The sequence below is a fragment of the Oncorhynchus mykiss genome, chromosome 30 (genome assembly GCF_013265735.2).
Source record: "Oncorhynchus mykiss isolate Arlee chromosome 30, USDA_OmykA_1.1, whole genome shotgun sequence".
Lineage (NCBI taxonomy): Eukaryota > Metazoa > Chordata > Actinopteri > Salmoniformes > Salmonidae > Oncorhynchus > Oncorhynchus mykiss.
The window spans coordinates 37577431-37600096 of record NC_050570.1 but is presented as its reverse complement, the minus strand read 5'-3'; the positions used below and the strand labels follow the sequence as shown (position 1 = coordinate 37600096).

At 42.8% G+C, this 22666-nt stretch overlaps 2 protein-coding genes across 13 annotated transcripts in view; one reads left to right on the top strand and one right to left on the bottom strand.

The window, feature by feature from the left end:
* Window positions 1–12049, top strand: part of LOC110520999 (SH3-containing GRB2-like protein 3-interacting protein 1) — a 110919-nt gene extending 98870 nt beyond the window's left edge. For 11 of the 12 annotated variants that reach the window (XM_036969054.1, XM_036969048.1, XM_036969050.1 and 8 more), the window contains 7 exons: window positions 737–848; window positions 1099–1254; window positions 1704–1839; window positions 1926–2128; window positions 2363–2427; window positions 8691–8855; window positions 9033–12049. In XM_036969054.1, coding sequence (XP_036824949.1) covers window positions 737–848; window positions 1099–1254; window positions 1704–1839; window positions 1926–2128; window positions 2363–2427; window positions 8691–8855; window positions 9033–9055 — 860 coding nt within the window. In that variant the 3' untranslated portion in view covers window positions 9056–12049. The remainder of the gene's footprint in view (window positions 1–736; window positions 849–1098; window positions 1255–1703; window positions 1840–1925; window positions 2129–2362; window positions 2428–8690; window positions 8856–9032) is intronic. The other variant, XM_036969056.1, reaches the window with a different exon arrangement.
* A 1046-nt stretch (window positions 12050–13095) lies between these two features.
* On the bottom strand, window positions 13096–15108 carry insl5a (insulin-like 5a). The gene is made up of 2 exons (XM_021599659.2): window positions 14736–15108; window positions 13096–13861 (listed from the first exon to the last, which is right to left on the bottom strand). Exons 1-2 carry the CDS (start codon window positions 14911–14913, stop codon window positions 13710–13712), a joined length of 330 nt encoding a protein of 109 aa, XP_021455334.1. The 5' UTR covers window positions 14914–15108; the 3' UTR covers window positions 13096–13709.
* Window positions 15109–22666: the final 7558 nt, after the last annotated feature.

Genomic DNA, 22666 nt, shown 5'->3' with positions numbered 1-22666 from the left:
TCTCGCTCTCTCTCTCGCTCTCTCTCTCTCGCTCCCTCTCTCTCGCTCTCTCTCTTGCTCTCTCTCTTGCTCTCTGTCTCTCTCTCTCTCGCTCTCTCTCTCTCTCTCTCTCTCTCTCTCATATGTCTTACTTTCTGTCTTTTCAGTGCTTTTCAGTGTTTCTGAATCACAATGAAACTGGCCTTTATTAGTCCTCATAAATATAGCAAAACCTGGAATTGTACTCTGTGTACAGTTGTACAGCAGTGTTGAGGGACTTTACATAGTACATCCAACTATTTATTTCACACGCAAAGACGATGAGATTGTATAGATGAAAAACCCACTACTCATACACAGGTATTGGTTCTCATTTTGATCATTTTAATCACAGTGGTTCTCTCACACGCGCTTTGGTTCTCCATCTTCATCGATACACTGCCGCTGAGAGAGAGTTGGTAAACTGGAACTGGGGTGTACTACAGGAAACGGGAGTGGTCGTATGGATAGAAATGTAGCGGAGCTGCTAAGACAGGGATGAGAGAAGAGTAGCTTTGTGAGGACTATAGACATTGTGTTTAATGCTGATAGTCTTTCTCTTTCTGCTTCTCATACTGTTTCCTTCTGGTCTACTTTCAGTCTGTTTCTCTGAGTCTATCTGTCTCTCCTTCCTTCCTTCCTTCCTTCTCTCTCTCTCTCTCCTTCCTCCTTTCTCTCTTTATTGCTATTAAATGTGTGTGTACTGATTTTAAAACAGGCTGCTCCAGGGGCCCCAGCCCTCTCACCATGGGGGCCCAGGACACCCTTCCGGTGGCAGCAGCTTTTACTGAAACAGTCAATGCCTTCTTCAAAGGAGCCGACCCCAACAAGTAGGTCCACTCAGAGACCTCTCGATAAGAGAGATGTCTGTCAATGTATGTTTTGCTCTCTCTCTCTCTCTTTCTGTCTCTTTGTCTCTCTCTTTGTCCTCTTATCTCTCGCTCCCTTTATATTATCGCTGTCCCTTTCGTTCTCTTTCCCCTCTCTTTTTTTGTCTTTTACCCTTTCTATATCTCCCTGCTTTACTCGTTGTCCCCTTCTAGACATTCTAACCACCTCCTCCCCTGTCCCTGTCTAAAGGTGTGTTGTGAAGATCACAGGTGAGATGGTGCTGTCGTTTCCAGCGGGGATCACTCGGCACTTTGCCAATAACCCGTCCCCTGCCGTGCTAACCTTCAGCATAACCAACTACAGCCGGCTGGAGCATGTGCTGCCTAACCCCCAGCTACTCTGTTGGTAAAGGCCCACTGTAACACCCCCTCATTATACTGGAACCCTCACGACATTATACACTGGAGTGTTTTATAATATGACATCATCACACTGTAGCATTTATAACACATCAAATCGAACATTTAAAATCCATACTGTGCTAAAACAATACACCCAACTCCAGTTCTGACTGGGCTCTGAGTCACTGTGAATTGGTCCCAGTGGTTTGACTAACCACCTGTTTCCAAGGTTATTCTGCACTCTGGTACGTACAAGGCATCACGGTTGTTTTTGTGTAGCACGAGTTTCCGTTTGCAGTCTCCGCGCTGCTGTAGTCCTGACCTCCGGGTGGTAGACGCAAATAGAACTCGTGCTGTACTCCGTTGTGTCTCCGGTGTTGAATAACGTTAAGATGGATCAATCATTAGATCATAGGATGAAATGCGTATTGTGTTCTATTATTGCCCACGTAGTGACACCGTCACAACACCCAACCCTGACTGCAAGAACTTCTGGGTGAACATGCCAAACCTGATGACCCATCTAAAGAGGGTGGCTGAGCAGAAACCCCAGGCCACATACTACAATGTGGACATGCTCAAGTACCAGGTCAGCAACTCTTGTACTCGATTATGCACAGTTTCTCTGGACATTTCTGTGTCGTTTATTCATCTCAATGGTTGTTGTGTGGGCAGGTATCAGCGCAGGGCCTCGTTTCGACACCCCTGAACCTGGCAGCCAGTTGGCGGTGTGTGCCCACCAGCACGGACCTCCGAATAGACTACAAATACAACGGCAGCGCCATGACAACACCCGTGGCTCTCAACAACGTCCAGTTCCTGATCCACGTGGACGGAGGGGTCACCAAGCTACAGGCTGTGCTTCCCCCTGCCGCCTGGTAAGACAGAGGAGTACACTGTGTGTCAGAATCATACACACTACGTTTCTGTTGAATTGAATTGATTTGATAATTAAAAGTAGAAGGCTGCACCAGCCGGAGACAGCGCATGACTCTATTGTTCAGCCCTGTGCTGAAGACAGCAAGTTTGAAAAAGCCAGTTTCCCAAACCCAGATTAAACCTATTCCTGGCTTTTAAAGAGTAACAGATTATGTTTGATTCTGTTCTTCCAGGAACGCAGAGCAGCAGAGAATCCTGTGGAAGATTCCTGATATTTCCCAGAAATCTGAAAATGGAGGTAAATAACCTTGTTTACACCAAAGCCCAGGAGAAAACACTGATAATATCATACACTGAGTGTACAACACATTAGGAACACCTGCTCTTTCCATGACATAGACTGATCAGGTGAATCCAGGTGAAAGCTATGATCCCTTATTGATGTCACTTGTTAAATCCACTTCAAATCAGTGTAGATGAAGGGGAGGAGACAGGTTAAAGATGAAGGGGAGGAGACAGGTTAAAGATGAAGGGGAGGAGACAGGTTAAAGATGAAGGGGAGGAGACAGGTTAAAGATGAAGGGGAGGAGACAGGTTAAAGATGAAGGAGAGGAGACAGGTTAAAGATGAAGGGGAGGAGACAGGTTAAAGATGAAGGGGAGGAGACAGGTTAAAGGTGAAGGGGAGGAGAAAGGTTAAAGAAGTATTTTGAAGCTTTGAGACATGCATTGTGTACGTGTGCCATTCAGAGAGTGAACGTGCAAGACAAAAGATTGAAGTGCCTATGGTAGTAGGTGCCAGGTGCACCGGTTTGAGTGTGTCAAGAACTGTTTCCCGCGTGTATGGAGAACGGTCCTCCAACCAGAGGACATCCAGCCAACTTGACACAACTGTAGGAAGCATTGGAGTCAACATAGGCCAGTATCCATGTGGAACGCTTTTGAAACCTTGTAGAGTCCATGCCCTGACAAATTGAGGCTGTTCTGAGGGCAGAAGGGGGTGCAGCTCGATATTAGGAAGGTGTTCCTAATGCTTTGTACACCGTGTGTTATCCTTGTTTCCACTAATGTACTAATCTTGTGCCAATAACAGGCTCGAATACTTACTAGCTTGGCTTTGCGTAACTAACTTTATTTGGGGTGTATGTTTATGAATTAAAATCCTTATGAGCAGAGTGCGAATTACACCATGACATTTCGGGGGTCGTGCCCAATTCGTTTTAAAGGGGGCTAATGATAAAGACGTCCTTTTTAAAAGGTACGAATGAATGACCTTTTAAGGTGGCATGACACAACCCATTCATCTGTTCATCTGATTTGTCAAACAAATCACTTAAATGTCGACTACCTCTGCATGTTTGGCCACTCCAAAAGAATTCCAGCATCCAAACTGCATGTATACTCGCGCCAAGCGACGAATGGAAATAGACATCTGTTACAAAACACCAAAAAGTGTTCCTAATGACATTCGGCGATTTGCCATCGATTTAGGTCTACATTAATTGATGCGTGTTGCTGACAAATTTACCTTTTTTTGTAGCCTGAACATTCGGGACACCTGAAATGGGGCTTGAAACTACCCCGGGGGAAAAACAGGATTGTCACCATTACACACCTAGTCAATCTACTAGACTAGGCTACAGTGTGTATTACCATGAACTTCAAATAGGTCTACTGGTAGCCAGTGATGTAGTGGTAAAAAAAATAAAGTGGGTAAACTGTGATTAACGTTTCCTATACTTTCAATGCGTTTTTCTGGAAAAGATGGTTAAACGGCATTTACTCGTTTACCCTCCGCTAGGCTTACACCACTGCTGGCAGCCTAACCTCTCAGCCGAGGCAATTTTACACACATGAACACACGCAGAACAGGCAGCCTACATTCAATATAATAAATACATTTGAATCAAAACATGTTTACACCCTCGTTCATGACATGTCCATAATTCATGAGTTAATGCTTGGAGTCTTCTCAGATGGCCTGACATAAAACTCTACCTGTCTTTCCTTCCATGACATTTATGACGGTGTTATTTGTCATTATTGTAGTAGGATGTCCCTTGGGGGCATCCGTACCTATGTAGGACATGCAAGGGTTAGGTTAATAAACAGGCTGGAGCTAGAACCTCGTAGTCACACGTCTTTATTTTAGATCATACTACATGGTGTCAGAAGTGGTTTTAAAATTCACATAAACGTGAAGGAGGTACCAAGTAAATCATACATTCAGGCTGTTTCAAAGCAGGGAGGGCACAGTGTTGGAGATAAAACAGCGCATATCATTATTTTGCTAGCTAACGAGCAAGGACTAAGCTACTGCTAAGCAACATGTTGCAAGAGGAAGAAGCTGGCGGGATTTCAGGGTTTGCGACTCCAAGTTCAACGGGCTCTGGCGCAAACACGGACAGGCCAGTGGCTTAATCGGAGACACCGTGCTAAGGAGAGGCCAGAGCTGACCGAAGGTCAACGCGTGTGGATTACAAACTCAGACACCAGCAATAGTGCTGAGGAAAGCGGATGCCCCACGCTCCTATGTGGTGGACACAGGCTCAGAAGAGGTACGAAGGAACAAAACACACCTCAGAGCTCTTCCAGATCTACCAGCCACACAGACCGAGGCCACAGAAAATGCACAAAAAGAGGGTGAAGGAGAGAGAATGCTCACAGAGCCACAAGCGCGCCCAAAAAGGGATGTGAAGCCACCCGAGTGGCTGAAAGACTATGTTACTACGTGAAGAGAAAACATACTGCTGGGGAACATACCCAGCAAAAAGAGACTGTACCTAAGTTAATGTTCATACTGTGTGATTTAATGCTTTCATACTGTTTCAGGATGGGAAGTAGCATGTTAGAGAATAATACTGGTTTCCAAATTGCATTTCAGTTATGCTTCAGTGGTTATGCATGTTGAGTTCTTGTTCATGGGAGAGGGGAAGATGTAGTAGGATGTCCCTTGGGGGCATCCGTACCTATGTAGGACATGCAAGGGTTAGGTTAATAAACAGGCTGGAGCTAGAACCTCGTGGTCGCACGTCTTTATTTTAGATCATACTACAATTATTAAGCTTATAACACTTGAATTAGAGCATTTCACCTAAACCCTGTAAGATTCCTGGATCTCTGAAAATGCCCTGCAAGTGTTACTATGCCTTCGTAACATTTCATTATGTTAAACCGTGAAAACAGTTCTCATGGGCACACAAATCCTAAATAATGTAGGCCTCTGCCGTAGCAAAATCGAGAGGGGAAAAGAATCGAGAGGAATAACGTTGTTCCTCTTCTAACTGAAGGAGTCACCTTTATATGCCTATTGTCATTAACGTATACCCTACTTCAGGGTTTCCCCAAGGGCTGCACATTTTGTTTTTTACCCTAACACTACACAGCTGATTCAAACGATCAAAGCTTGATGATTAGGTGATTATTTGAATCAGCTGTGTAGTGCAAGGGAAAAAACAAAAATCGAGAACAGAGTTTAGGAAACCCTGGCCTACTTGTTGGATGGAATGGATGCGCATTGGTGTCTAGCTGTAGGCTTGTTGTCTAGTGACGTTGTTGACCATCATCAGCTGATCCAGGAAAAAAAAAACGAAAAGAAAATGATGAAGCTAAATAAATGGTCCATGGATGACACGGAGAACAACAGTACCCCCCGCGCAACCTGAAAAACGAAGCAATGAGCTCTCTAAATAGCTGACTGACAAAAGCAAACAATGAGGAGGCATGGTAAACAAATGGCGAAAATGAGGACGTACAGAGGAAAATCTATATGTGAAGGAGCTCAGCTGAGGCTACAATTCAACACTACTGAGTGGACAACGCTGCCACATATAAATAAACGGTTTGAACCATGACAGAGAGGTGGGGGTGTTCGTTTCATTTGGAAGCTTTTATTTTCATATTTACCACTGTAAAACATATTTACCACTAAATTTGAAACAAACAGAATGCATTTAGGGGAGCTAACCTCTCATTCAGGGGAGCTGAGCCTCCCCTGGCTCCTTCGTAATTTGCACCTTGCGTAAGAGTCCATTGAGACACCTGTGTGTCAATCAAAGTAACATAATACACAAATCCCCATCAAATTCCATCAGTTTAAGCTAGAGATACAGTGCCTTGCGAAAGTATTCGGCCCCCTTGAACTTTGCGACCTTTTGCCACATTTCAGGCTTCAAACATAAAGATATAAAACTGTATTTTTTTGTGAAGAATCAACAACAAGTGGGACACAATCATGAAGTGGAACGACATTTATTGGATATTTCAAACTTTTTTAACAAATCCAAAACTGAAAAATTGGGCGTGCAAAATTATTCAGCCCCTTTACTTTCAGTGCAGCAAACTCTCTCCAGAAGTTCAGTGAGGATCTCTGAATGATCCAATGTTGACCTAAATGACTAATGATGATAAATACAATCCACCTGTGTGTAATCAAGTCTCCGTATAAATGCACCTGCACTGTGATAGCCTCAGAGGTCCGTTAAAAGCGCAGAGAGCATCATGAAGAACAAGGAACACACCAGGCAGGTCTGAGATACTGTTGTGAAGAAGTTTAAAGCCGGATTTGGATACAAAAAGATTTCCCAAGCTTTAAACATCCCAAGGAGCACTGTGCAAGCGATAATATTGAAATGGAAGGAGTATCAGACCACTGCAAATCTACCAAGACCTGGCCGTCCCTCTAAACTTTCAGCTCATACAAGGAGAAGACTGATCAGAGATGCAGCCAAGAGGCCCATGATCACTCTGGATGAACTGCAGAGATCTACAGCTGAGGTGGGAGACTCTGTCCATAGGACAACAATCAGTCGTATATTGCACAAATCTGGCCTTTATGGAAGAGTGGCAAGAAGAAAGCCATTTCTTAAAGATATCCATAAAAAGTGTCGTTTAAAGTTTGCCACAAGCCACCTGGGAGACACACCAAACATGTGGAAGAAGGTGCTCTGGTCAGATGAAACCAAAATTGAACTTTTTGGCAACAATGCAAAACGTTATGTTTGGCGTAAAAGCAACACAGCTGAACACACCATCCCCACTGTCAAACATGGTGGTGGCAGCATCATGGTTTGGGTCTGCTTTTCTTCAGCAGGGACAGGGAAGATGGTTAAAATTGATGGGAAGATGGATGGAGCCAAATACAGGACCATTCTGGAAGGAAACCTGATGGAGTCTGCAAAAGACCTGAGACTGGGACGGAGATTTGTCTTCCAACAAGACAATGATCCGAAACATAAAGCAAAATCTACAATGGAATGGTTCAAAAATAAACATATCCAGGTGTTAGAATGGCCAAGTCAAAGTCCAGACCTGAATCCAATCGAGAATCTGTGGAAAGAACTGAAAACTGCTGTTCACAAATGCTCTCCATCCAACCTCACTGAGCTCGAGCTGTTTTGCAAGGAGGAATGGGAAAAAATGTCAGTCTCTCGATGTGCAAAACTGATAGAGACATACCCCAAGCGACTTACAGCTGTAATCGCAGCAAAAGGTGGCGCTACAAAGTATTAACTTAAGGGGGCTGAATAATTTTGCACGCCCAATTTTTCAGTTTTTGATTTGTTAAAAAAGTTTGAAATATCCAATAAATGTCGTTCCACTTCATGATTGTGTCCCACTTGTTGTTGATTCTTCACAAAAAAATACAGTTTTATATCTTTATGTTTGAAGCCTGAAATGTGGCAAAAGGTCGCAAAGTTCAAGGGGGCCGAATACTTTCGCAAGGCACTGTATATGCAGTGGAAGGTGGCTGAGCTACTATACAGCGGTGTTTGCCAGACCATGAGACACCCCGAAAAATAATCTGTAACATCCGAACCGTTTAGGCTACAAACGAATATGACTCTCACGAACACAATGGTGTTCTCTGTTTTGCTTTACGACCCCCACAAGTGTCACGGGACTCATCTGAAGGCAACTCATACTAATGGATGGGAGTATGGAGATAGTTTTGTGCCAACAAAAATAAGGGTGTGTCCAAAAAAACAAATATTTCCTGAGCTTTATTATTATCTTTTAGATATAGGACAGACACTTCAAAACCTTAATCCATATGATTTATTTGATAACATTTTTGTTATATATATTGGGGGGATACCTAAAAGGGGCCCTAAAATTCTAAATCAAATAGCAAATGATCCATGGTATGACCATCTTAAAACAATTCTATATGTTAGTGAAGTAGAACCCCCCATGGCTTCGACTTGTAGAGGTCCAGAGATGGATCCATTATTTTGAATGTAATTATCTATGTACGACCTTCTAGAATTACTGTATGACATGCAGTTTCCCCATTTACATGAACTCACTGAGGCTGAGCTCACGGATGCCCCCCTTCAGGCAGGAAGGAACAGACAAACTACAATCATGATATGCTACTGTGTGCTGTGGAGTTGCACTTGTGTGTTTTGAGATGTCTGTGCATATAGTAATGATAAAGCATTGTATTTGTAACGTGTTGTCTCACAAACTCAGTGCTACAACTCCTAGCATGCTGATGAAGACCATTTTTTTTTTATGGCTGTCATGTTGAGCCGGTGTCCCTCTCGCTGTGCGTCCCCAGGCGTTGGCTCATTGTTGGCACGGTTCCAGCTGTCGGAGGGTCCCAGTAAGCCCTCTTCCCTGGCGGTCCAGTTCACCAGTGAGGGCAGCACTCTGTCAGGCTGTGATATAGAGCTGGCAGGGCCCGGGTACCGCTTCTCACTCGTCAAGAAGAGGTTCGCAGCAGGTGAGAGACCCTGTCCTAAACAATGGAATAGTAGTATCACTGAGTGACCAACTTGAATAAGCTTGTTCATTTGTCATACTACGCTGTTGTAATACAATATTAACATGCAATATGTTTTGGATTTGGCACAAAAGCGTATCGAACGTATAGTAATCTAAGCATGTTTGTCATTTTCAGGAAAATACTTGGCAGACAACTGATACTCCACCCTACTACTGCACAACACTACTGAACAAATACACTGAACATCATCATCTCAATGGACTTCGACTGAGTAATGGAAACCTACAACACCACCACCTCCCTACAGACAGACATACAAACACTCCTTTCTAAACCTGCGAGATAGACAGGCCCAGGCCACACCGCCTACTGTACCCAGCAGTATTGTATAACTTGCATTTAGCGTTGTGGACAGTTTTAAAGGTGTAATTATTGTATTTGTAAAATGTATTCATTTCAGAACATCTGTATTGCTGCAGTTATAGACACCCATCCCAGGTTTACCCTCTCTAAAGCTACATGCCTCTGTCTCCCTCCCCTCTCCAAGATGTGGTGTTGTTTAACCCTTAACGCAGCTGCCTAGCTAATCAACCGCACCGCAACCACAAACCCACGGTTTCAATGGTGAACAAAACACTATTTATTTTAGACGCATTAACAAAGATGTTATGCTAAGAGAGGATGAGGATGCATGTAAAAGAAGACTGCTTGGTTGTGTCATTGCGTGAACTATAGATGTATAGGCGCACCATGATGTGAGAGGTTTCGCTCTCGCCAAAATCTTTTCAAAATAAGCCCAGTGTGCTTCCTTTTGGACTTAAGCTTTGTCGCCTGCCTTCCCGCCTTTGGGACGACTCCTCCCAATGTTAGGGGCCGGAGACCTGAGCATCTCGTCATAATATACAGATCTCTGGCTTAACAGAGGGGCTAGTTCTTTCTCATGCTGCCTCTCGCATGCCTGTATTTAGACACAGTTAGAGCTACCATAGGATTCTGGGTGATGGAGTTTTTATAGCTTTAACAGTTGATTTGTTAGCATGCCCTCTACAAAGGCACTACAGGGTCAAAGGACATTGTTTATTTGGATGATGTAATTCACCGCCACACTCCTCCTCTCCCTTCTTTGAATGCACTGATTTAATACCCGGTTGAAGCATTTACTCTCATAATTCTCCTGAGTCCTGAGTAGTTGGGCAGCTGCAACAATAAGTCAATTCCTGGTTGCAATATAAAACAAATATAAGACGTTTCCCTTTAGAAAAACCTGTACAAAGTGTCATTTTAAATTGATAATATATATCTTAAAGGGCGTTTTGGTGTTTTCCTTGTATTGTCAAAGAGCCTTTGTTGTTCCTGAGACAGCAGTGGCAGACTTACTTCAGAGTACATTACAGCATTCTATTTTTTATTTATTGATGATAATGATTTATTGTATAAAGTATGTGACTCTGTATATGAATATAATTTGATGGTATCACAATTTAGAATCCTTAAAGGTATACATATTTGAATGATCTTTTTTGTTATTTGTGTAGTTGGGTAACCTGTGTACAGTATAATGTATAAGGTATTATTTTTTGAATTGATTTGAGATATACTTTTTTTAAACTCAAGTGCAACAGACCATTTGAGGTATATATGGGCATTGGGTGGGAGGGGGTATAAAACGACAAGAAAAAAAACCCAAGATGAATAACGACCTGGATGTGTACGTCATGCTTTATGAAAGTTCTGACCATGGATCGTCAGTCAGCTTTTGACCATTTTAGGCCCTATTCCCATTCACCGCGATGCGTTCCTACCCACCTGAAACCCCCTGAATGGATATTATTCTGCATCAAACAGCATGACCACTCCCCTTCAGATCAAACCAACCAGCGCTTGAATCCATGGTTTTATTTTGCATAATGGTAACGGTCTCTGTGAGATGACATGGTGACGAGATTTTTGGAGGGAGGTTAGATGACCAAAACGCTTTTTTGTATTTATGTATGTGTACTCCAGACAGTCCTCTATAAGAGCGAGAAATAAGCTGAATATTTTTAAAACTGACACACAAAAACAAAAAAAACGTATTTCATGTGAAGAGCGCTGTGCTGATAATGTTATTAACTCCCTGAATGCTCTGATCTTCAACATAGAGAACAAAAATGTGTGTGATGACATTTAACTTAAGAGGTCTCCTCATGTAGGCATCGTAAATATGTCAAAAATAATATCTGTGCTTCATGAAGCTACATAGCACCATTGACTATGCCGGTCATAGAAGTGTCTTAGAGGGTGTTGCGCTGTGATTACATGTTGATTGCATGTTGTCTGAACATAAAGCAGGCGTTTCTATGTAAGGCATTAATGAATGGTGTGGTGCAGCTCTCCGTATAGCAGTTGAGTAACAAGGGTTCGAGCGGAAGTTTTCCGGCATGGATAATATAATGTACATACAGTTACGGTATAGTCCTGAAGTCAAGTGCTCCACCAACCAACTCTATGACCTGTTGTTTTGTTAAATGTGAGAACTGAAGACCGGAGCAGAGAGTGTGTCTGTGTGTGGCGTGCTAAGCCAGACTGCTTTGGGTTCTGTACTCGTTCTCTATCAATCACCTGTGCAAGCTGTGTTTGTACAGACCAATGTTCAGAGGAACTGATGGGGAAACTTAGTTTGCTTCTTTCCAACCAAAAAAAAACAACAATAAAAGTTACGAGCTGGACACATGTTGTGTGGAGCTCTCTTTTCTCTTTGCAACTCACAACGGAAGTGTTTCTCCCCTCTCGAATGCAGTCTATTCAATATGTCCTCCACCCATTTTGAGTTCTGATGTGCGGCACAGCCCGTCGAGGTTGGCTGTAACTGCATCGTCTTTTAAGCCTTCCTGCGAATACGCAGCTGTTTATGATTGTGCGCTACGAGGGATGTCAAACGGAGATGTTACTGTATCATGATTAGCCTTGTGGTTTAATTCAATGTCCTGTATATATTTCTGTTTGCTTCGTTTATATTTCTATGGATATATTTGGGTTTTTTTTTTCATCTATTTGTGTTATCCAATGCACAGGATACTGAATATGCAATTGTTTAATGTAACGTACCGTACTAATGACATGTTATAAACGTATGCGGGATGACCTACTATGCTATCAAGATTTTCAATCATTGTCCGTTTTCTTGGAAATAAAGTAGGCGTATCAATTTGTTTGCATTCTGTTATTTTGGTCCAATTCAGTATGGATGCAAATTATTTCCTTTCAATAACTGTAATGGTTGTGACTTGTCTAGGAAGAATTAGAATTCTGCACTTCCTAATATTGAGTTGCACCCTCTTTCCCCCCCCCCCCCCCCAGAACAGCCTCAATTCTTCGTGGCATGGACTCTACAAGTTGTCCGAAAGAGTTCCACAGGGATGCTGTGGATTCCTATGTTGAATTCAATGCTTCCCACCGTTAAGTTGGCTGGATGTCGTTTGGGCGGTGGATCATTCTCGATACACACAGGAAACGGTTGAGTGTGAAAAACCCAGCAGCATCGCAGTTCTTGACGCACTCAAACCGGTGCGCCTGGCAACTACTACCATACCCAGTTCAAAATAACTTAAATATTTTGTCTTGCCCATTCACCCTCTGAATGGCACACGTACACAATCCATGTCTCAGTTGTCTTAAGGCTTAAAAATCCTTCTTTAACCCGTCTCCTCCCCTTCATCTTTAACCTGTCTCCTCCCCTTCATCTACACTGATTTAAAATGGATTTAACCTGTGACATCAATAAGGGATCATAGCATCACCTGGTCAGGAAATGTCATGGAAATGTTTTGTACACTCAGTGTATTTCCTCTGCCAAACATTCAGATCATCTTCTCCCAGAGGATGAAATATGAGGTTACAAAAATATCATCCCTCTCAAATTCATAGACCGAGATAGTTTCAAGGACTGACCATCCATAATATCAACATTATAGTTCTAATAGTGTTTCAAAGCTATACGTTTCCATTGACTTTGTTTACAATCTTACATTTTTGGATTCTGATGGGGTATGACAGTTGAACTATGTTCATGAGGCCTAAAAAAAAATGTGTGTGGCAACTGCAGACTGCTCATGTTAAGATAGTTTGAGATTAGCTTATGACTAACAGAATGCCGTGAGTCAAAATGATCAAAGCTTTGCAATAATCCACAGTGAATTAAAGCGTCACACTGTTACTCACGTAACAGAGAAATAAAAGGATCACACTCCCATGCATGTCAAGCATGTAAGAACATTTATTAGACTAGGGCTAGCAAAAATGTATCGTACGATCAGGACTAGTCTTTTCAAAAAGTTACATGAAAGTCCCTGAATTCAGCTTTGGTTCTTAACTTTCTCATCATTGACACATTTAACAGAGGCTGGTTTCCATCCTGTGCATAAACTTCATGAGATACAAACTATGACAGGGAAAAAGTTCCTCTTTGTAATCCACACAATTAGACACGACCTGTAAAAGTCCCCTCAACCACTACTATGTACTAAATCTATGATAACTAGCTAAAAAGCTCTATCTTTATTAAGCTCTTATTTCATGCATCTATTTTTGATTATTCTGTGCAAGTATTGTGATTGGCTGAAATGGTTGAGGATATAATATAAAACCTCACTTTTTTTTCCTATGGATGCATTGGTTTTACCTCACCGGGTGAGGGGAGTTTGGACATTTTAGACCGTTCCAATGTCGAATAGTGACACCGGGGCACCAGGTGAGATAAAACAAATGCACCCTATTTCTGTTTTTCGGGAAGAAGGTAAGACCGGTTTGGATAGGAGGAGAGCAAGTCTGTTTAGGAGGAGTTGAAAGGTTAACCACAAAGACACTCAGGTCTCAACAGAGATATGCGAGGTCACTCTTCCTGCAGCCCATTTTGCAGCACACTGTGGTCAGCATGTGGTTCAGGTCCCGTCTGCTGAACTCTGACCCCAGGTTGGCCTTCAGGTCCTCCAGGCTGCTCTGCTGCAGCTCCCCATTTGCCAAATCTGCACATGACATTGATCAATATCATTAATTATCACATAAAAATAGCATGCTATTAGTCTAATTTGAGTTCAGGTATTTCATACCATCTTGCTTTACAAAAACACCTATTTAAGAATGAAAGCAGTCAACAAAAATATGTTATCCAAGCCAGAAATATATTTTCTCTCTCACTGCTTGCTGATTGTCTATGAGTGGTATTTCATATGCAGTCTATGTTTAACAGTGTAATTGCTATACGTGGTCCTGCCAAATGAGGAAGCCCCTAAATGATTGTACAGGTTTTGCCGGTGCTATCTGTCTTGTCCAGAATCTGTTCCTCTAACTGGTTCTAATGAGCATGGCTAATATGCTAACTGGGTTAGCCTGGTGCTGTCTGTACATGCTGGCAGACCCTGATAGCGTCAGCGTCACAATCAGATGAGGAGACCTCAGTCCCACTGGGTTTGAATGTTCCAGAGGACTGTACAACGTAACAGACCTCCATGACCCAGCCGGAGGATCAACTTCCTGACTGACTGACTGACTGACTGCACACCCCACTGGAGCAGCATCACTGTACATCACTGCAGACAGACCCCATCACTGACTCACAGACACATTGTCTGGTCAATTCATGTAACTCTGTTCATCAAGTGGAATAACCCCTGACGTAAAGTGTGAGTGGAAATCTGAGTTTAAGTGACGATACTAAATGAAATGCGTTTAAAGGTACGTAGGAGGATATGGATCAGAAATGGATAATCAGGTCTGTAAACCTAAGCATGTAAAGAAAAGGGGTAACATGGAAAAGTAGTCAGGAGGAGAAAGTGAAAAGTGGGGGTAACAGAGATTTTAACAGAGGTTTATTGTAGAAGGTAGAGATGGTTAACTCACCCTCCAGTTGCTCCGGTTCGTCGAGAAGCCGTCTCCAGCGGGAGCCTCCACAGGTGTAGACGACGGCCCTGAGAAACTCTCTGCCACACAGCTTCACTAAGCTCACCTCCGCCCTCACCTGGCTCAACCCCACTGCCACACACAGCAGCAGGGGCAGTATTACTGGCAACACACGCATCACGGCTGGCTGGATTGATATCTGTGGGTCACTGTGTGAGGGTGTGTGTATCTGTGTTCGCCCGCACACGGATTGTCTCTCTGGTCTACTTCTTTCTCTTCTTTCTTCTTGTTGTCTCTGTGTTTCTCTCTATCTCTCTTGCTGAGGCGATAACACAGTGGATTGATTTCTGGATCAAGGCGTGCACTTCCTCCTATATATACCATCCTCCTTTCAGCTCATCAGTGGACCCCCCTCCCTCCCTCCCCAATCCCTTCCCCACCTCATCCACACTATCTCTCTTTCCTCGCCCCCACCCTACATGGTCTCTTCCAGTCAAATTATTTTATGTTTCCGGTCATGTCCACCATCACCAATTGTGATCTGACTGAGAGTGAGTCCCATCAGGTAATCAGTTCTTTACTGCCCCAATCTACAATCAGATTACCTGTCCAGAGGGGCGGAGTGTGCTCTCTCTACCTCTCCACTTTAACGAGTTGATTGCAGTGACCTTCCCTTTAAAGCACAGCTAATTCAGTCACATGTTGGGATAACCCCCAGCCAAACAGATGGCTCATGTGTTTATAGTGTTTATGTCAGACATTTAACCTTGCCATAACAGAAGTTAAATGTCCCAAACTGAAGGGAAAGTGTAAATGCTGTTCTAGCTTTAGTGTTCTATTATATTGTGAAAATGATGTGAAATGACATCATGGCATGACATTAGTGGTTCCCTCAAGGGTAGTTTCCTCATTAGTTGACAGAAAATACATCCCTTATATTGTTTTGATGAATAGATATGCAGTCGCTAGTGAGTCTTCACACCCCTTGCACGGTATACACATTTCTATGCCTTAAAATGTTTATCTCAAAAGGGAATAAAAACATGTTTAAATACTGATCTACACAACCTACTCCACATTTTCAAAGTGAAATAAATATTATAGAAAATGTTCCTAATTAACTACAAATAACAAAACAAAGATGTCTTGATTGCATGCCTTCCCACCCCAGAGTTAATACTTGTTAGAAGCACCTTTGGCTGTGATAACAGCTGTGAATCATTTTGAAAAATAACTCTTAGGGCAACATTTCTATATAAAAAAAAAAGTTATTTCTCAAGCTCAGAAAATTTGGTTGGGAGTCATTGATAGACAGAAATATTCAAACCTTGTCTCTGATTTTCAGAAAGGATACTGGACAATTCAGAAAACACTCAATGCCTATTTGCAGCATCATGTTATGGGTATGCTTGTCCCCGGCAGGGACTGGGGAGTTTGTCATGATCAAAATAAATATGAAAGGAGCAGACAAAAAGTTAGAGGAAACACTACCTCAGAATACCTAACCCTGGGATAGGGTTTTATTTTTCAGCGGGACAATTAGAAACGTTTTTATGCCAATAGGCGTTAAGTGTTCCTGAATGGTCCAGAGACAAGGTTTGAATAATGCTGTCCTATAATGACTCCCAACCAAATTTACTGAGCTTGAGCAATTTTGACAAAAACAATAGATCATGATCATGACAAACTCCCCAGTCCCTGCCGGTGACAAGCATACCCATAACATGATGCTGCAACCACAACACTTGAAAATACAGACAACTTTGTTTCCCTAAGAGTTGTGCAAAGTTCGTAGAATCTTATTCAAAATGATTCACAGCTGTAATGGCTGCCAAAGGTGCTTTCACCAAGTAATAACTCTGGGGTGTGAGGATATCTTCATTTGTTTAATTATTATTAATTTGGAATTGATCAAAAAATGTTCCATCACTTTTGAAATGTGGAGTAGGTTGTGTACATTGGTAGAAACAAATGTAATAAATGTTTTGATTTAATTTTAAGGCAGCAAAATGTGAAGACTGTGCAAGGGGTGTGTACGCTTGACACACTTCCACAAGATCTGATTATGCAAATTGTATCTAATCTGAATAAGACCATCAAGGTATTACAAAATGTTATAATTTACACTTTGCTGTAACATTGTAAATCTTTTTTTTTCTCTTATGTAAAAGTAAGAGCTGGTCTTGATCAATATTAATATTAATTTTACTATTCGCAATGGTCTCTGGTTTTCCATCACAGCTCATAAAACCCCCAGTACTCAACAACACAATAAGCTCTTGTTTGATAAGTAATTGACAGGCTCCCAATAAATCAACTATGTAACACATAAATCAACAATTATGTAACACATAGGATGTACCAATTAGTCAATCAGGCTAATCAGTGAGGTGCTTTGTTAATTGATTACATGGACAAGAGGCATATCTACAGTACCAGTCAAAAGTTTGGGCACACCAACTCATTCAAGGGTTTTTCTTTATTTTGACAATTTTCTACATTGTAGAATAATAATGAAGACACCAAACTATGAAATAACACATATGGAATCATGTAGTAACCAAAAAAGTGTTAAACAAATCAATATTTTTTTTTTGATTTTAGATTCTTCAAAGTATCCACCCTTTGCTTTGATGACAGCTTTGCACTCTCTTGGCATTCTCTCAACCAGCTTCACCTGGAATGCTTTTCCAACACTCTTGAAGGAGTTCCCAAATATGCTGAGCACTTGTTGGCTGCTTTTCTTTCACTCTTCGGTCCAACTCATCCCAAATCATCTCAATTGAGTTGTGGTCGGGTGATTGTGGAGGTCAGGTCATCTGATGCAGCATTCCATCCCTCTCCTTCTTGGTCAAATAGCCCTTACACAGCCTGGAGGTGTGTTGGGTCATTGTCCTGTTGAAAAACAAAGGATATTCCCACTAACCGCAAACCAGATGGGATGGCGTATCGCTGCAGAATGCTGTGTTAGCCATGCTGGTTAAGTGTGCCTTGAATTCTAAATAAATCACAGACAGTGTCACCAGCAAGCCCCCCCACACCATCATACCTCCTCCTTCATGCTTCATGGTGAGAACCACACATGCAGAGATCATCCGTTCAGCTACTCTGCATCTCACAAAGAAATGGCGGTTGGAACCAAAAATCTCAGACCAAAGGACAGATTTCCACCGGTCTAATTTCCATTGCTCATGTTTCTTGGCCCAAGCAAGTCTCTTCTTCTTATTGGTGTCCTTTAGTAATAGTTTATATGCAGCAATTCGACCATGAAGGCCTGATTCATGCAGTCTCCTCTGAACAGTTGATGTTGAGATGTGTCTGTTACTTGATCTCTGTGAAGCATTTATTTGGGCTGCATTCTTAGGTGCAGTTAACTCTAATAAACTTTGGGTCTTCCTTTCTTGTGACGGTCCTCATGAGAGCCAGTTTTATCATAGCGTTTGATGGTTTTTGCAACTGCACAAATGTTCCACATTGACTGACCTTCATGTCTTAAATTATTGATGGACATTAATTTCTCTTTGCTTATTTGAGCTGTTCTTGCCACAATATGGACTTGGTATTTTACCAAATAGAATGCTTTTCATCGACTACAGCTCTTATTTCAACACCATAGTGCCCTCCAAGCTTGTGACTAAGCACAGGGCCCTGGGTATGAACCCCTCCCTGTGCAACTGGGTCCTAGACTTCCTGACGGACCGACCCCGGGTGGTGAAGGTAAGCAACAACACCTCCCCATCTGATCTTCAACACAAGGCCCCTCCTCAATCATCAAGTTTGCTGACAACACGACAGTAGTAGGCCTGACTACCAACAACAACGAGACAGCCTACAGGGTGGAGGTTAGAGCCCTGGCAGAGTGGTGCCAGGAAAATAACCTCTCCCTCAAAAACAAAGGAGCTGATCGTGGACTACAGGAGACAGCGAAGGGAGCACATCCCCATCCACATTGACGGGACCACAGTGGAGAGAGTCAAAAGCTTTAAGAGCCTTGGCATGCACATCACTGAGGACCTGAAATGGTCCTACCACGCCGACACCGTGGTGAAGAAAGCGCAACAGCGCCTCTACAACCTCAGGCGGCTGAAGAAATAAGTCATGGCCCTAAGACACTCACAAACTTCTACAGGTGCACGATTGAGAGCATTCTGTCAGGCTGCATCACCACCTGGTACAGCACTACACGGCCCTCAACCGTGGCTCTACAGAGGGCGGTGTGGTCAGCCCAATACATCACCTAGGGGTGCACTGCCTGCCCTCCAGGACATTTACAGCACTTGGTGTTAACGGAAGGCCAAGAAGATCATCAAAGACAAGGGTGGCCAACCGGATCACAATCTGTTCACCCTGCTACCATCTAGCAGACAGAGACAGTACAGGTGCATCAAAGCCAGGACTGAAAGACTGAAAAATACGCCCAATTTTTCAGTTTTTGATTTGTTAAAAAAGTTTGAAATATCCAATAAATGTCGTTCCACTTCATGATTGTGTCCCACTTGTTGTTGATTCTTCACAAAAAAATACAGTTTTATATCTTTATGTTTGAAGCCTGAAATGTGGCAAAAGGCCGCAAAGTTCAAGGGGGCCGAATACTTTCGCAAGGCACTGTAATATATCTACTACTGTACATATCATTCTTAGTATATATTTTTGGTGTTCAAACGCATGGTTTGCATGTGGATTACTGACAACGTGTTATATGGGTTGTTAACTGCATTCCCAGCTAACAATTCTAGGGAGAGAGAACATTTTTGTTATGTTACCGTTAATGTTCCCCAGATGTTTGTGTCCAGTTTTCTGTTAGTTATCGAACCATTCTATGTATGTTAGCATAAATCTCCTGGGAACCTATTTAGCCATTTTTGGGTTTAGAGTTAGGAGAACATTCCCTAAATGTCAAACAGAATTTACCCAGAACGTTGTTGCCATGTTCTCTGAATTATAATATATTAATATTGCAACATTTCAAGAACATTCCTATGTCCAGTTTACTGAGGGTTAGGAGAATATTCGATCAAAGTCCCACCAAACATACAAATGTCATGACTTTCACCCAAGGTGGCTCCTCTCCCTGTTCGGGCGGCGCTCGGCGGTCGTCGTCGCCGGCCTACTACCTGCCACTGATCCATTTTCTTTTTCGTTTGGTTTTGTCTGTCTTGTGTTCACCCGTGTCTAGTTTAGCTAATCAGTGGGGTATTTAATCTCGCCCTACCCGCTAGGTTTTGTGCGGGATTGTTTGTGTTACTGTCGTTGGTTTGGGTTGCGTTTTTTACTGTCAAGCAGGTTTATTTTCGGGACTGTTTTTCCCCGCACTTTAGTTTAGTAGATGAGTGTGTTTCCTCCGTTTTTTACTAGACTGCGTTTCTGTTTTCTTATGGCTGCTTTTGTGGTCCTGTACCTGTTGCGTTGGTGGACCAGTAATAAAACACCCTTCTTGGAATTCTTGCTCTCCTGCACCTGCCTCCACACCCACCTCTCCCAGGGAGATTCTGACAACAAAGAACATGGTCGCCAATGTTCTTCAGAATATATGATATTAAAGTTATAGACACGTTTCATGGTAACGTTGCAGGACCATTTCTGTGTATCAGTTACCTGATGGTCCCAATGAATAGCCCCCCCCCCCCCCCCCCCCTAAAAAAACAACCCCAAAATGGTTTAATTTCACCATGTTGCTGTTCCCAAGCCCATGATTGGTGAACCACTGAAAGCTCTTTGTTTGTTGGCAAGGGACAAAGTGTTTTCAACTTACATATTTGATTCATGATTGCAGTGTGCATGTTCATTTATACAGAAATTATTATTCAACATTCCTCACTTGGGAATTGAACCAACAGCCTCTTGGTCCACCGCATATTGATCTTTCTGCTACGCCACCATGTCTATGTCAGTTATCAGTTAATCTGACAATTCTCTCATCATTGATTTGATTGACTTATTTCAGCAATGTAAGTGCTGAACAACCATGTTTTGTGGGACGTTGATGGAATATTCTCCTAACCCACCGAAAACTCGAAACATGAATGTTCGTGCAACGTTCCCATGACATGTGTATCGAACATTCATATCTGATAACGTGGTAACCACATTCTGGGTGAGTTCTTTTTGACATTAACGGAATGGTCTCTCCGGAAACGTTCCTTGCACATCACGGGGAAATTCCTATGTAAACGTTTGTTAATGACCTAATGAGACACTTAATAAGGGAACGTTCTCTAAAGCCTCGGGAACGTTTGTTGTTAGCTGGGTTCGTTTTGTCAGTCGTGATTTCTTGTTTCTAGTTTTTGATTATTATTTGTGTATTTGTTTGACATTTTTGCTGCACCGTTAGGGAGCTAGTAACACAGGAATGTTGCTGCACCCGCCATAACATCTGCTAAACTGTGTATCCAACCAATAAACTTCTATTTGATTTGACATCCTGACCTACAGGGCGAACCTCTCGGACCCAGTGGTTATTCAGGACAAGGGTTGGAGAACATCCGTCAGTGCTCTTCAGTTTTGTCAGGTCTCCCTTGGGAAAGAGGTATTTTGACCTCAATGGGACTTCCTGGTTAATTAACTTTTTACTGCAGTGGGCTAAATCTGGGACACAGTGTTTCTTGGTAGTATTAAACAAATCACCTTTAAAAAAAAAAGGTATACACCTCACACACATGGTTATGGACTTAATAAAAAGAAGACACCTGTACCATGTCAGATATAGAATTGAAATGTATTGCATTTTGAGTTTGCGTCCCAATATTTAACTTTATATACATCACAGAAGATTGAAATATAACAAAACTGTTTGACATAGTAACACTGGATTTTTGCCGGTAAAAAAGGAACGTTTATTTACTACTATGAAAAATATTCCATCCATGAGGCCACTAGGTCATTTGACTGCAGGAAAGGGCTACAATCTCTATAGAAATGCATTGAATAACTGTCACGCCCTGACCGTAGATTGCTTTGTATGTTTCTATTTTTTGTTTGGTCAGGGTGTGATGTGGGTGGGAATTCGATGTTTGCATGTCTAGGTTTTGTATTTCTATGTTTTCGTCTTTCGTTTTCTCTGATTGAGAACCATACTTAGGTAGCCTGTTTTGGTGGTTATTTTCTGTTTAGTGTTGGTTGCACCTCGCGGAACTTGGAAGTCAGTTAAGCTAATAAAGATGAACACGTACCCCGCTGCATTCTGGTTCAATGACTCCTCTTCTTCTTCCGACGAAAGCCGTGACAGAGCCACCCACCACAAACGGACCAAGCAGCGGGGTAACCGGGAGCAGAGGTTGATGGACTCATGGACATGGGAGGAGATATTGGATGGCAAGGGACCCTGGAGACAGGCTGGGGAATATCGCCGCCCCAAAGAACTGGAGGCAGCTAAAGCTGAGCGGCGGCGATATGTGGTAAACCAGCGCAACAGGCACGAGAGGCAACCCCCAAATATTTTTTTGGGGGGGGGTGGCACACGGGGAGATTGGCGGAGTCAGGCGAGAGACCTGAGCCAACTCCCCGTGCTTACCGGAAGCATCGTGGTACTGGTCAGACACCGTGTTATGCGATGAAGCGCACGGTGTCGCCAGTGCGCGCTCATAGCCCGGAGGCCTATATACCAGACCACCGCAAGTGCCACGCGAGACTAGGCATCCAGCCAGGGCGGATTGTGCCAGCTCAGCGCGTTTGGTCTCCGGTGCGCCGTTTCGGTCCAGGGTATCCTGCGCAGGGGGCACACGGGGAGATTGGCAAAGTCAGGTGAGAGACCTGAGCCAACCGTGCTTACCGGAAGCAGCGTGGTACTGGTCAGACACCGTGTTACACTTACCCCGCTGCATTTTGGTCCAATGACTCCTCTTCTTCCACCGAAAGCCGTGACAATAACACAGGTTTTTTTTAAAGAAAGCTCCGGAAATATATATATATTTTTTTTTTTACACATTTAACAC

Excerpts from the sequence above, each read along its gene's own strand:
- insl5a (XM_021599659.2), bottom strand. The coding sequence starts at position 14,913 with ATGCGTGTGTTGCCAGTAATACTGCCCCTGCTGCTGTGTGTGGCAGTG. Across the intron at positions 13,862-14,735 it reads CGAACCGGAGCAACTGGAGG|ATTTGGCAAATGGGGAGCTG; the intron begins GTGAGTTAACCA and ends TGTCATGTGCAG.